This window comes from Chelonoidis abingdonii, chromosome 8 (assembly GCF_003597395.2).
Source record: "Chelonoidis abingdonii isolate Lonesome George chromosome 8, CheloAbing_2.0, whole genome shotgun sequence".
NCBI classification, from domain to species: Eukaryota; Metazoa; Chordata; order Testudines; family Testudinidae; genus Chelonoidis; species Chelonoidis abingdonii.
In genome coordinates this window covers 48,962,354-48,975,866 of record NC_133776.1, presented here as the reverse complement: position 1 = coordinate 48,975,866, position 13,513 = coordinate 48,962,354, and the positions used below count along the sequence as shown (strand labels likewise).

Below are 13,513 nucleotides of genomic sequence, written 5' to 3'. Positions count from 1 at the left end.
CCCTAGCCTCTGTCAGAGGGTGGTGATGGACAGCAGGAGAGAGAGATCATTTGATCATTACCTGTTAGGTTCACTCCCTCTGGGGCACTTGGCATTGGCCACTGTCCGTAGACAGGATAATGGGCTGGATGGACCTGGTCTGACCCAGTATGGCCGTTCTTATGTTCAGCATCTTAGTCAAGAGTTTATAGAATCCCACAATAAAACAGTTGAACAAAGTCACAAGCTTGTGTAACTACTGAATAGCATAGATAGGTAGCATCAATATTATAGTCTTATAATTACTGTCAAAAATATAAACCTAGGGTCCAGTACTTTTATTTATGGAGAGTAGCGCTTATTCTGTGACTTCAGAGGGGCTACTCCTGGGATACAACACCATTCAGCAAATGTAGAATTATCAGACTCTGGTCCTTAATGATATTTTGTATTGCATATGTGCAAAAACGGCTTCCAGCATGGCTCATTTTTGCCTAAACTTTCTAGAAAGATACATTTTGTGGAGCTAAGACCAAGCCAAAGAGCACAATTTTTCAAATAGCGCTGAGAAAGTGAAGTTTTAAGTGAAATGTAAACATAATCTTAACTATGCTATAGCACGTACAACCAGACAAATGGGTTTTCTTTTGTTTCAGTTGAGGATGTTACAAGTAGGAAGTTTTCGAGTAGTCTGGGATGAGCTCCAAAGATCAATTTTTGGTCCTGTGTTGTTTACTCGGTCTGTTAATGATTTACTTGAGGTGTGCCGTCAAATTAATATTTACCTGAATGCAAATGATGCTATATTTCCTGACTGAGCTCTAGCCAAGCAGGATGTTGACAAATCCTTTTGGGATGTATAGGAGAGTGGATTGTCTACTGTTATGTCCCCTTGTAGCAGCTTTTTCCTCTCATGCAACCCTGCTGATGGACAGTCTGGTTCTCTTCTTCTCATGACTTGGCCCTCCAGTCAGATCAATTTAAAGCAATTGTTCTCAAACTTTTGTACTGGTGACCCCTTTCAGATAGCAAGCCTCTGAGTGTGACCCCCCTTATAAATTATGAACACTTTTTATATATTTAACACCACTATAAATGCTGGTGGCAAAGCTGGGTTTGGGGTAGAGGCTGACAGCTCACAACCTCCCATGTAATAACCTCACAACCCCCTGAGCTGTCCTGACCCTCAGTTTGAGAACCCCTGTTTTAAAGCCTCTCCCTGTCCAGGATATCAACATCCCAGACAGACAGTGTCCCACACAACATTGGTCATCCAGACATCTTCCACTCCTCTGGGGCTCCTCTTTCATTACCTCCTCTCTCAGAGTAACAGCCCTAAGGCCTCTCCCTGGAGTCTTGTAACCAAACTTAAAAAGCAAAATACAAACTGCAACAAAAGACATTTCTTCCCCCTCCCTTAGGCAGAAACTTTTAATTCATCCCAGGTCCTCCTCAGCCCTCCATTCTTCTGCAGAACACTGACTCTCAAGAGTTACCTCCCTCTAGTCTTGCCTCTACTCCAGATCCTCCACTCCCATCTACCTTCAAGGTTACCTGCCTTTCAGTTGGCCTTCTCTCAGGCTTACTCCAGGCATCTCCTTCACGCCTGCTGTCATCTCCCATCAGGGCACATCCCAGAGTGTAAACCTCTCTCCTGAAGCACCTCTTTAGTTGAGCACCTCCCTGCATTTCTTCCCTGGAAGCCCAGGTCCTGCTCTTTTGTCAGGCTCATGGCCAGAGCCTACTCCAACCTGGTAGCTTCTCTGTATCTCTCCAGGTTCCACTTAGAGTAGGTCTGCAGAATTCTTTCACTTCAGCCACCTTCTGGTTTGAGCTTCCTCATTTTTTATAGTAACCACCCTGCTCCTCCTCAGCTGGGGTTCATCTTTAATTAGGCCTGCTCCATACTCCAGGTGCAATCATATGTGTTAATTGGCCTCTCAGGCCCACATTAACCCTATAACCACCTGTATGGGGTAAACAACCCCCCATAGGATGATGTCCTGAGACAGCTTTTTTCAATAATTCATCATAAATGGCTGCAAAAATGGAATATAGTATTTTGGTTCTAGATTCAGATGTTTCCAAATGGGAGAAAATATATTGCAAATAATAAACCCTGAAATGAAACATCTTTTTTCTAAGGGTGTCCTGGAACAAGCAGAAAGAGGCACCACTGGGGTTGGGGAGCTCCTGTGGGTGGACTGAAAGGAGGTGAGAGAGAGTGTGGTTTTTCACACAGACACACAATGATGAGAGACCTGTGAGAATGTGGGAGCGAGGCTAAGGTTTGGTGGATATTGTTAGGAACTAGAGAGGGTTCACAGGCAAAGGTGGCACTTGTAGCCTGCTCTGGAGGTCCCTTGTAGCCAAGGCTTAAATTCTCAAAGATTATTTCCCAGAGCCACCCCCATTCAGGGCTCAGGACTTTAGCCCCACAGGGGAAGTGAGGGTGCCAGGGCTCAGGGCTTCAGGCCTCTCACAGGTTTGAAAATATTTACCAGAGTTCTGCTTTGGTGGGCTCCAGCTGAATTTAATCCCTGCCTTGTAGCAGTGGAACCCCTTCAATGTCTACCTGGGGGGTTGGGCAACACAGAGCTGGGAATATGATGGCCTGAAGATTGAATGGCTGCAAGTGGCATTCCCACCCTGCTCCAAATAAAGCCCATACATATAGGGCCAAATGTCCCTTTCCTGAGGTTTAGCTTCACTGGCAATTTGACTAATGCAAACAGAATATCCATCTCAACTCCAGCGTGCTGGATCCTAGGGCCTACCTGTAATTTCCCCTACTTCCCTCTGACCAGAGAGTCAAGCTTCTCTCCCTTTCTACCCTTCCAGAGGTAACAAGCTGTACCCGCTGTGATGAGTCTGCAGAATTTACTCATCAGCTTTACTCAGGAGGTAGCCCTGTTAATAGGGGTAATTTGTTGACCTAACAAAAAAGTGCCCCTCCACCTCCAATCTCTGTGTGTGGTTGTAGATCTTGCCACCATGTTCCAGTGGGCTTGGGGAGACTAAGCAAAAGAAAGCCATTATTAAGCTTAGGGCCTCGGATACACAGAGCATCAGCTGGCAGGGACTTTGCTCTTTGACTCAAGCTGTTTAGTATAAGATCAGTGACTAAAAATATCACCCATGATCAAGTGATGGATGACATCCCTGACTTTGCATACGTAACTGCCTCAGCTGGTCCCTGGCTGCCCCCTCCCCTTTGTTTGCTGAGTCATCTTCGCAAACCAGATAATCTGTTCCCCCAAATGACTGTCAATGATATTCATTGTCGTTTTTTTTATATGATTTGTGTAATGGAGTCTTGGGATCAAACTCCAAAATATCCTTAATTTCTGACATAATGTAAGGAATGGAGAGTCTGCGCTGCATTAAGTTTTAGTTCCTTCAGCAATTGTTTCAGGAGATAACACAGACATCTGATCTTGGGCCTTGGCAGTTGAAAAGCCTTCCAGCTCATCTGCTAAATGGATGTATTTGGCCTCTGTAAGTCAGCACGATTTATTTGTGAATGATCTTAGAGATCCCAGATCATATTAAAATGTGGTTTTCGAGTATTTTCTAGAAATGGTCCCAAACCAAAACGCTCAAACTCTGGAAAACTTCAAACTTGGTTCTAGAGTCAGACTTTGCAGCCCAGTCCCAGCTCAAATAGTTTCTGAAAAGCTTTGCCCATGATTTCCCCATGCATATCGAAAGGACACTGGACTAAATCTCAGTGTAGCATGTAAGGCAAGACACAGATCATGTTTATCCCTGAAATTGCTGCAAGAGTCCAATTGCAGGGAAAGGTGTATGCATTTGCGCTTCTGTAGTCTGTGGTTCTTTGATTGTCCTGGGTCTCATGGCCTAAATAATATAATCATTTACTTGAAAGCAAAGGGAGCAGATTCAGTAGGGCCTGTACACTCAACAAATCAGGCAGTCCCTTGGACTTTTGTCAGCAACACAATCTTCTCAACTGTGGGCTCAATGCTTCTATTTGTTTCTCCGAACCCTCAAACACATTTAATTTTCCCTCCTCCACAATCCTTCTCGAAGCCCTTCACTGCAGCCACAGCTGAGGAAGGCTGTATATGGATCTCTGCTTCTATATACATGTTGCGCCAGACCTATTGGGAGGCTTAGCAAAGTAGAAAATAAATCTGGGTCACTGGGCTGACCACTCACAAGAATTGAGCCACTAGGTCACTGGACCAACTGAAAGCAAATAAGGGTATTGTACAGGTGATGTCTTGTTATTGGGGGTTACATTTAAGCTTGAGTCTCTGCCAATAAACTTTCTTGGCATTAGCTTAAGAGAGTTCTGCTAAAAAAAACCCCAACAACAACATTCCACAGTGATGCTTTCTGTGTTAGTTCGCCTCTTAAGTTATGTGGTAGAACTCAGGGTAGCCTGCAAGTCAATTTGTGCATTGCACTGTGCTGAGGATTCTTGCCTTCAGGTACACGGTTTATATAGTTTCCACATTTTGTGTGTACTTTTAATGACCACGTTACCTTTCTTTAATCCTATGCTGAATCAGAAAGAAATTATGTTTTTGGTTTTTAAGCAGAGAGTCCTGACTGTGCCCCACTTTTGGCAGTGTTTTGATTTGTTCTTACCCCTGAGCCCTCCTGTACTCTGACTCTGTACTTCTCTTTGTGAACACAGGCTGTATGTGGGACTGTGAGGCAGGATGGTGGTTCTCAGAAAGGTAAGTCAGATGCTTTACTCTGGTGTACTGGTTAGTCTAGTTCTCAAACAGGGGTATGTGTACCCTTGGGGGCATACAGAGATCTTCAGGGGGATACATCAACTTATCTAGATATTTGCCTAGTTTTACAACAGGCTACATAAAACGCACTAGTGAAGTCAGTACAAACTAAAATTTCATACAGACAGTGACTTGTTTATACTGCTTTATATACTATACACTGAAATGTAAGTACAGTATTTATATTCCAATTTGTTTATTTTATAATTATATGGTAAAAATGAGAAAGTAAGCAATGTCTCAGTAACAATGTGGCTGTGACACTTCTGTATCCTTGTGTCTGATTTGTAAGCAAGTAGTTTTTAAGTGAAGTGAAAGTTGGGGGTATGCAAGATAGATCAGACTCCTGAAAGGGGTACAGTAGCCTGGAAAGGTTGAGAGCCACTGGTCTAGCGGGCGGATGCTACAGAAAGAGATGAAAAGAAGTCCCTGAGAACTTAACACATTTCACTTCAGAAGTAAAAGCAACAGAGAGCCAATATCAACTAGACATCAAACAACATCTTCTCAAACAAAATTACAGAGAGATAACTGGTTCTGTTTACTGGGCGCCACGGTTATTTTGGGCAAGCTTGCAGTACTCTTGCTCATGCTGAGTTGGTGCCTTACACCATGAGTAGTTCCACTGAAACCCAGTGCAACTCCTTGAGGGGTAAGGTTCCCTTCACTGCAAGTAAGGGTTCTGTTTGCAGATGGTATTCTCCATTGGCTGGCGCAGCATTTATTGCAACAGCACTTTACAACTGTTTGTCTTTTAATATAAACCAATAACATATTTTAAGAGGGAAAAAAACCAACAAAGTTTGAATTAAATAGTCAGCCACTCCATGGTAGTAAATGTCATGAAACCAACTTGGAATAATACACAACAGAGCCAGATCCTCAACAGGTGTAGCTCCATTGAAGTGGATGGAGCTATGCCAGTTTACCCCAGTGGAGAATCTGGCCTATAGTCTTTATTCTACTTACAGCCAAGTTTTGACTATTGTCATGAAACCGGTCAGGCCATGTGGCTGACCCTGTGTGGGCACATGGGATAGTGGAGGGAAAAGTGTAAAGGATCCCTCTCTACCTTGCAAGAGGCTACCATGATCTTGGTCTTTACATTCTGTGGACGCAAGGACTGGGGGGATGTTAGCACCACCAGCAGTCCAAGATACTCGAAAGGGGATGTTGTGCAGGATGGAAGGGTCAGTCATGCCTGGCAAACAGCAGCCAGTGCTGTCTGGAGCATTAGCTACACCTCTCTAAGGGAAGTTGAGCAGCCACTTTAGAGTATGCTTTCCCCTTGTGGCACCCTAGGCATTCTGCTTGCTTGTTTGCTCTGTAGACAGAATACTGACTGGAGTTGTGCCAGGTGTGATCCTTCACTGATTCCAAGGTAGGAGTTTTGCCTGAATAAGAAGTGCAGGATTTGTCCCCAGGGAAGGAGCTGATAAATGTGCTAATGTTTCCATGTACAGATTATTCAACTGATTATTGAGGGAATGTACAATTAGAACTTACTATCCCAAATCTATGAAAATTATGAAAGGATATCTAGTCAGCCCATCAGCATTATCTTGTCTGAAGATACCTCCTACACTTTTCCAATACTGCTTTGTCTTTGAATGTTTTTAAGAAGCAGAAATAATAATAACTGCACATACAAACTGTATCTCATTTGAGAATCTCAGAGCACTTTGCGGACAGTCGCTGAGCCTCAGAACTTCTCTGTGACGTAGTGTAGTTAGATAAGCAGTGTCATTGTTATAACTTCTGTGCCATTTCTGCCTATAAAATGGCTATCTCAAATGGCTTGTCCAAAGTCACATAGCAGGTCAGCAGCAGAGCTGGGATTAGAATCCAGGAGTCCCGACTCTCTAACTTGCTTTAACCACTAGATAACACTTCCTCCAGGCAATAGCACTGGGCCAGTTAAGCACAGTAAAATAAATCCCACAGTTATTAAAACCAGGAGGTATATGGCTGTCAGGGACTTTAACCCAGACGGCAAAGTTCGTTGTCTGACTGCGAGAGAGACAGGCAACACCAGCAAGGTCCGATCAAAAGCTCTTTATTGACAAGTGCACGCATCAATAGAGAGCAGCTCGTTTTCAGAGAGAACCAGCCACAAACCTCTGTTAGCCTGACTTTGGTCAGGTTGGCATACCTGGTTTTGTCTGCTATATCTTTATTCAGGCCTAACATGGCTAAGAGTTAGTTGGCGCCCAGATGTAAAGCAGTACTTAACAGTACCACTCCCTTCTCGCCAGGGTGATCACGTGTGGCTGGAATCCTTGTCCAACAGTGAATTCAATGTCCCTATTGGGGCAATTGTGAAGATCTCTGACTCAGGACAGATCTTGGTGGAGGATGATGAAGGCAAGGTAGGGTATGTTATAACTTCCTCAGCAGAACATACTTAAGTTTAATGTAACATGGTGAAGAACAAGAGATGGGCCTGAACCAAGCTACAGATCTAAATATTCCTGAACGTTATAGAGTTCTAGGGTGAAATCCAGATCCCATTTAAGTCAACTGGGCCAGGATTTCACCCCTGGAATGTACACCTGGATACAGAACTGACTATTGTGGCTAGCCTCTTTCATTATAATGGGCCAAATCAAAATTCTGGATATCCAAACACCCTCTAACTTTAGTATAGTTCAGATTCTGATCTGGATGTCATGATTCAGGGCCAGTCTTAAGGTACGTCTACACTACCCGCCAGATCGGTGGGTGGCAATCGATCTATTGGGGATCGATTTATCACGGGTAGTGTAGACATGATAAATCGATCCCTGATCACTCTCCTGTCGACTGCTGAACTCCAGCAGTGCGAGAGGCGGAAGCAAAGTCAACAGGGGAGCCGTGGCCATTGATCCAGTGCCGCGAGGATGCAAAGTAAGTAATTTTAATTCAATCTAAGATACGTTGACTTCAGCTACGCTATTCTCGTAGCTGAAGTTGTGCATCTTAGATCAATTCCCACCCCCCCAGGGTAGACCAGGCCATAGTCTAGTGTATGGCCCATCAAAGCATTACACAACAACTGCAAAAATCGGCAGTAGTACTTGCCAGAGGCAAGACACAGGACATAATGAGCCAATGGTCTGGTCCTATCTCCAAGCCTGTATTTCTGTGAGGCTATAGTCTCCGTGTAATCCACAGCAGCTGAATTTGCCACAGAGAGTACTTATTGTCCCATACTTGCTGGAGAATTGTGCTCCAGCATCTAAATTCTCATTCCATTTCTAGCCCTCATGATTGTGCAGAGAACACTGAGAATAAGAACCGAGCACAAACTGATGCAATGTTGTGTTCCTGCACCTGCAGCTGGCTTGAAAGGATAGCTCTGGGAGGTGTGAATGGCTCCATTCATCTCAAGGGATTGTTGACTCAAACATGAAGATGACACTTTAAATGTCATACTGTTAACTGTTCCACAGCTGATCTTTTTTAAAAATCAGAAACATCCAATGCCTGTGCTTATCCCACAGTCCCAAACTTCTTCCCACCCCTTCCTGATACCCAAAGCCCAGCTGTCCACATCCCAGCTCCCAAACCTCAGGCTTCCCCTCAATAGTTTCTGCAATCCCATTATGCTTTGTCAATACCCAAATCTGCATCAAAACTGAAAATGTGGGGACAGTGAAAAATCACTAACTGATTTTAATATCAAGATATGGGCTACTAAACTGATTGTTTTATTCCTTTTCATATTTCAATTAAAAGCTTCCACATTTTTAATTTAAGTGTAACTGCCACCGGAGCATAACAGAATCCAGGGCTGGCTCACCTAGGTCCAGCTTGCACAGGATCATGACTATATTCTCTACCTGTAATGTCCTATCTTGATTCAAGCATTGCATGCTGGGTCTTATCTCTGTGGGCTGCACCTGTGCATTGAAGATAAAGCTGCTGCAATCTGCTCTGTGTTATGCCAGTTAAACCCACACTGTACTAGTGTGAGTTACACTCGGGTTCCCTCCATGGCAACATGGCTCCCTCCTTTGGATGCCCCTGAGCTAATGTACAAAATCCCAGATGATTAATTAAAAGCTGTTTTGTTGTTCTATTTAAGGAACATTGGATCACTGCCCAGAACATCAGTGCTGTGCGTCCCATGCATCCCACCTCTGTGCAAGGGGTAGAAGACATGATATGCCTCGGGGACCTGAATGAAGCAGGCATAGTGCACAACCTCCTCATCCGCCATCAGGAGCACAAAATCTATGTGAGTGCTAAGGCGAATGGGCAAATCTCAGTCAAGACTAAGAAACGAAAAACAGCACACTTCTGTCAGGGGGGCTAACGTGTCAGCCCAGGAGCAGCCTCTGACACATGGAGACCTGATTTCCTTTGCCAAATACTGGGCTGAGAAAGCCTTAGTGTCTCAGCAGTTCTGAAATTCTCCCTTTTCTTCTCTCATAACTGATCTCATCCTAGCACCTTTTCTGCAAGGACAAGAGCTGACACCAGACTTTGAAATCATGGGGTGACTCAACAGTAAGATGCATGGACAGTGAGAAAGCTGCCTTTTAGTTTTCTGCCTAAACTGAGAGTTACCAGTGGTGATCTTCTGTCTGTCAATCCAGACATTAAGACAAATATCGGGTCTGGGGTACAGCATGCAGTTAGGAAATCAACATACACTGTGCTATGCTAATTCAATGAGTCACCTGCAGATATAACAAACTACTAGGGTTGTCTATTTGTTCCATTTGTTATCGTTGGCAATGGTATGATCTGGCTTGTCTTTAGTTTCATTTTGATCTTTATTTAATTGATATGCAATAAAATATATTGAGAGGAATGTTGGTCTTGTGGTTAAGGCATTACCTTGGGACTCAGGAGAAGTGGTTTCATTTTCTTGCTTTGCCACACACTTCATGTGTGACCCTGGGCAACTTAACCCACTTAATTTCTCTGTGCCTTACTTCCCCATCTATAAAACAAGTATATTGGTACTTAGTTTCTCCCACACTTTGCTCTGCTTGTCTGTTTGGATTGTAAACTTTACAGGGCAACGGCTGTCTTACAACATGTTTATGCAGTGCCCAGCATAATCAAGCCCTGATTTTAATAGGTGCTACACTAGAGCAAATGTAATAATGTAAAGTAACAGATAAGACACCATTACCATAATAAACTCTGGCAGTCATATTTTGAAGCTCTTGTATATAATCATCTTGCATTTATATACTGTAGTGTCTTTCATCCAAATGGATCCCATTTGGCACTTTATAAACTTTACCAAATGACACTATATACACACAGACACATTTCAGGGATAAGCAAAATAACTGGGGTATGTACACACACACACACACACACACACACACTCTTCAGGGATAGGCAAAACGACGGGGGTATGTACACACACACACCAGTTATTTTGCCTACCCCTGAAGTGCAGCCACATCTGGGGTAGAATACAATAGCTGTTTAATATCACTCAGCAAGAGCACAGCTTTGTGTTTCATCTGAATGACTCTGTCCGGTAGCATAGTGCCAGTTCAATACTGATTGAGAGGGAAGAGTGCAATCTACTGAGTCATCAACCCACAACTTTCTGCAGCACCTGGGGTTTTCCCTAAGAATTCCTTATCCTTTCCTGAACCTGCTTAGCTTATGAGCTCTGACGAGAGCAGAGTCCAGGGTGGCTGTGTTCTGCTGTGTCTGGATTTGATGTTATTGGTAACTCTCTCCTCTTTCAGACCTACACAGGATCTATTTTGGTTGCAGTGAATCCGTACCAGATATTGCCACTCTACACAGTGGAACAGATCCAACTCTACAGTAACAAGCGAATTGGGGAGCTGCCTCCCCACGTCTTTGCCATCGCAGACAACTGTTATTTCAATATGAAGAGGAATAAGAGAGACCAGTGCTGTGTTATCAGGTAACTGGATGAGTGGGTAAGACTAGTGGTAGTAGGGATTGGACAGAGAATGGCTCCCAAAGTGTTTGGAGAGGTGAAAATGTCTTCAGTCCCTTGGGGAGGCATAAATAAAACCAGGAAAAATGAGAAGAGAACGTTTGCTTTTTTGCTGTGTCATTTTCAGTTAGGACTCAAATATTTAGTCCTGAATGTGCATTTATGTATCCATGTGACCGTATAATGTGTGTCCAAGCGTATCAGCTATGTTTGCACAAATGGATGCATACATAGTTTCAGAGACAGGGTTGATTTCTGCCTGCATATTTGTGCTGTGATTTTTGCATGTGGACCCTTACCAGAAACATTTAGCAAGAAAAAGGGATCAAGAGCCTGCTGCCTTGCACATGTTTATATTTCCAAACCCCATCATTTCCCCACCAAGCCCTCTGAGTGCAGCAGGACATTCTACACAAATAATCTCTTTATAAATAGACGGAGAATGGGAAGCCTGAGTACATTGCCCATAGCTGGGAAGGTACCTTTTTTACCTTTGGAAGGTAGCCATTATGTTTAAAGATTACTGTAGCAATCTGGACTCACCCCTGCGGCGCCTCCTGCTGGTCTGTTCCGGAAATTAGCTTGTTCCAGCCTGGAGCGCCCTCTGCAGGCCAGTGATCGACCTGTCCTCTGGCCTCCGTATCCCTCTCTGGACCCCGGTGCCCTGTTTAGGTGGGGTGCTGCCCCCTGGCAGTAATCTCTTTCAGCCTCAGGGTCTCCCCTTCCCAGGGGAACCCCCACCTACTATCCCCACGTCACCTCAGTATAAGGCTACTGCCAGTCGTTGTCTAGCCCCCACACCCTGGGGCAGACTGCAGTATCAGCCTACTCGTCACTGGCAAGGTTGGGTGTGGACCTGCTGCCTTTCCCTACCCCTGGGCTGCCCTCTGCAACCCCCAGTACCTGTTGGCCTTATCCTAGGGCACAACCTGGGGCTTTCCAGGCTGGAGCTCCTCAGCTCTTCAGCCTGTCCCCAGCCCTGCTCCACTCAGGTACCCTGTCTCTAGCTCCCTGCAGCCAGGCCCTTTTCCCTCTACAGGCAGAAGAAGACTCACTGGGCTCCTGGCTCACAGCCTCTTATAGGGGCCAGCTGGGCCTACTTTCCCTAATCACCCCAGGCTTCTTGCCCCAGCCACAGCCCTCTCCTGGGCTGTTTTCCACCCCAAAAGGCAGGAGCGGGTAACTACCCCACTACAATTACATTTAACTTTCTGAAAGCAGAGATTGTCTCCTAAAACAAGACAAAAAAAATGTTATCTTTATCCTACAAAGGTATTTCCTGTACTTGTTTTCCGTTCATCTTTTGTGCAAGGAGCTAGGTAATCTAAATGCAATGATGTCGCTTGCTAACAGAGGAGATACTGGGAACAAGAAGTTAACATACTAAAACCAGCACAGATAGTACAATAAGGTACTAAAGATGTAAGGCTAAATTTTATTTCTCCTTCACACTGGAGCCAATCTACTAGCATCAGTGGATTTGCACTTGTGTAACTGATGGAACAATTTAGCCCTTAACATTATAGTACAAAGAATAGCTTCACTTCAGTGAATGAGATGGTGAAAGGTAAGCCTCTCACTCCCTACGAGACTAAGGACAGTCCCGTAAAATGGAGAAGATCCATGAATTCTTACTCTGGTCTGCCATTTTTTCCACTGTAGCAGAGAAAAAGAAACCAAGACACTGATTTACCACATTTATATTTTGGATTCCAGTGGAGAATCTGGAGCTGGGAAGACTGAAAGCACTAAACTGATACTGCAGTTTTTAGCTGCTATCAGTGGCCAGCATTCCTGGATTGAGCAGCAGATTCTGGAGGCCAACCCCATTCTGGAAGGTAGGTTATGTAGCTAAGATAACTGATTCACCATAATACCACTGATTTCGATGGATTTATGCCAGTGTAAAGCTGGAAATGCAGTAATGTCTCAGGGCCATTGAAGCGGCACAGCAGCTGAACTCCTTAAAGCCTCAGTGATGTAGTGGTTGACCAAGGAATCTACGAGGAATTTTGGCAAAGTCTGCAGAAAGTTTTCCCCAAAATCTGTGTGGTTCATCTGAGATTTTGCCCCAGATCTTCAGGGATTTTGACTCAACACTATTCCCACATGTTAAAACTAGATATTCTAAGATATAAGGAGAGTCATTCAACATTTTTAAGAAGCTCGATCTATTGGTTTTATCCAAGAGAAAAGTAAGAGGTGATTTGATCATGGTGTATAAGTACCTACACAGGGAAAAGTTTTCAGATAAGTCTTCAATCTAGCAGACACAGGCATAACAAGATCCAGCCATTGGCTAGAAGCTTAAGCTGAGTAAACTCAGGCTAGGAATAAGGTGCAAATTTTTAACAATGAGGGTAATTAACCATTGGAACAGGTTATTTGGAGTGATGGGTTCTCCATCAGTGTCTTTAAAATCAAGGTTGGATGTCTTTCCAAAGTATATGTTCTAGCTCAACCACAAGATGAGGAATAAGGTCAGAGATTGCTTCCCTAGGGAGGCACAAAAGTTTCTGCGGGGCACTGAATTGGGAACCTGTGGCAAGGTTTGGATGGTTGGGGTTGGGAAGGACTTACTGAAGGTGTGACAAGCTTGGTGTTAGAGTAGGGCTAGTCTAAGCAATTGCGGAAGGGTTTTGCGAACAGGAAGGAATCATGCTGGGGAAAGATGGGGGAGTTATGGTGAGGGGTAGGCATGCACTTGCACTACTCTGTAGGAAGGGGTTTGGCTGCGGGAGATTGTATCTTCCCACACAGGGCTGATGCAAGGATGTTTTGCGCCCTAGACGAAATTTCCACCTTGCGCTCCCCCCACACCCCTGCCCTGAGGCGCCCCCCC

The 13,513-nt window shown here is 44.4% G+C and overlaps 2 protein-coding genes across 4 annotated transcripts in view; one reads left to right on the top strand and one right to left on the bottom strand.

Annotated features, from left to right (window-relative positions):
- The window catches only part of LIMS2 (LIM zinc finger domain containing 2), a 317,098-nt gene that overhangs the window by 169,581 nt on the left and 134,004 nt on the right, over positions 1 to 13,513 (bottom strand). The window lies entirely within an intron of this gene.
- Positions 4,671 to 13,513, top strand: part of MYO7B (myosin VIIB) — an 84,003-nt gene continuing 75,160 nt past the window's right edge. The window contains exons 1-5 of the mRNA XM_032764795.2: positions 4,671 to 4,688; positions 7,004 to 7,117; positions 8,815 to 8,967; positions 10,451 to 10,635; positions 12,388 to 12,509. Coding sequence (XP_032620686.1) covers positions 4,671 to 4,688; positions 7,004 to 7,117; positions 8,815 to 8,967; positions 10,451 to 10,635; positions 12,388 to 12,509 — 592 coding nt within the window. The remainder of the gene's footprint in view (positions 4,689 to 7,003; positions 7,118 to 8,814; positions 8,968 to 10,450; positions 10,636 to 12,387; positions 12,510 to 13,513) is intronic.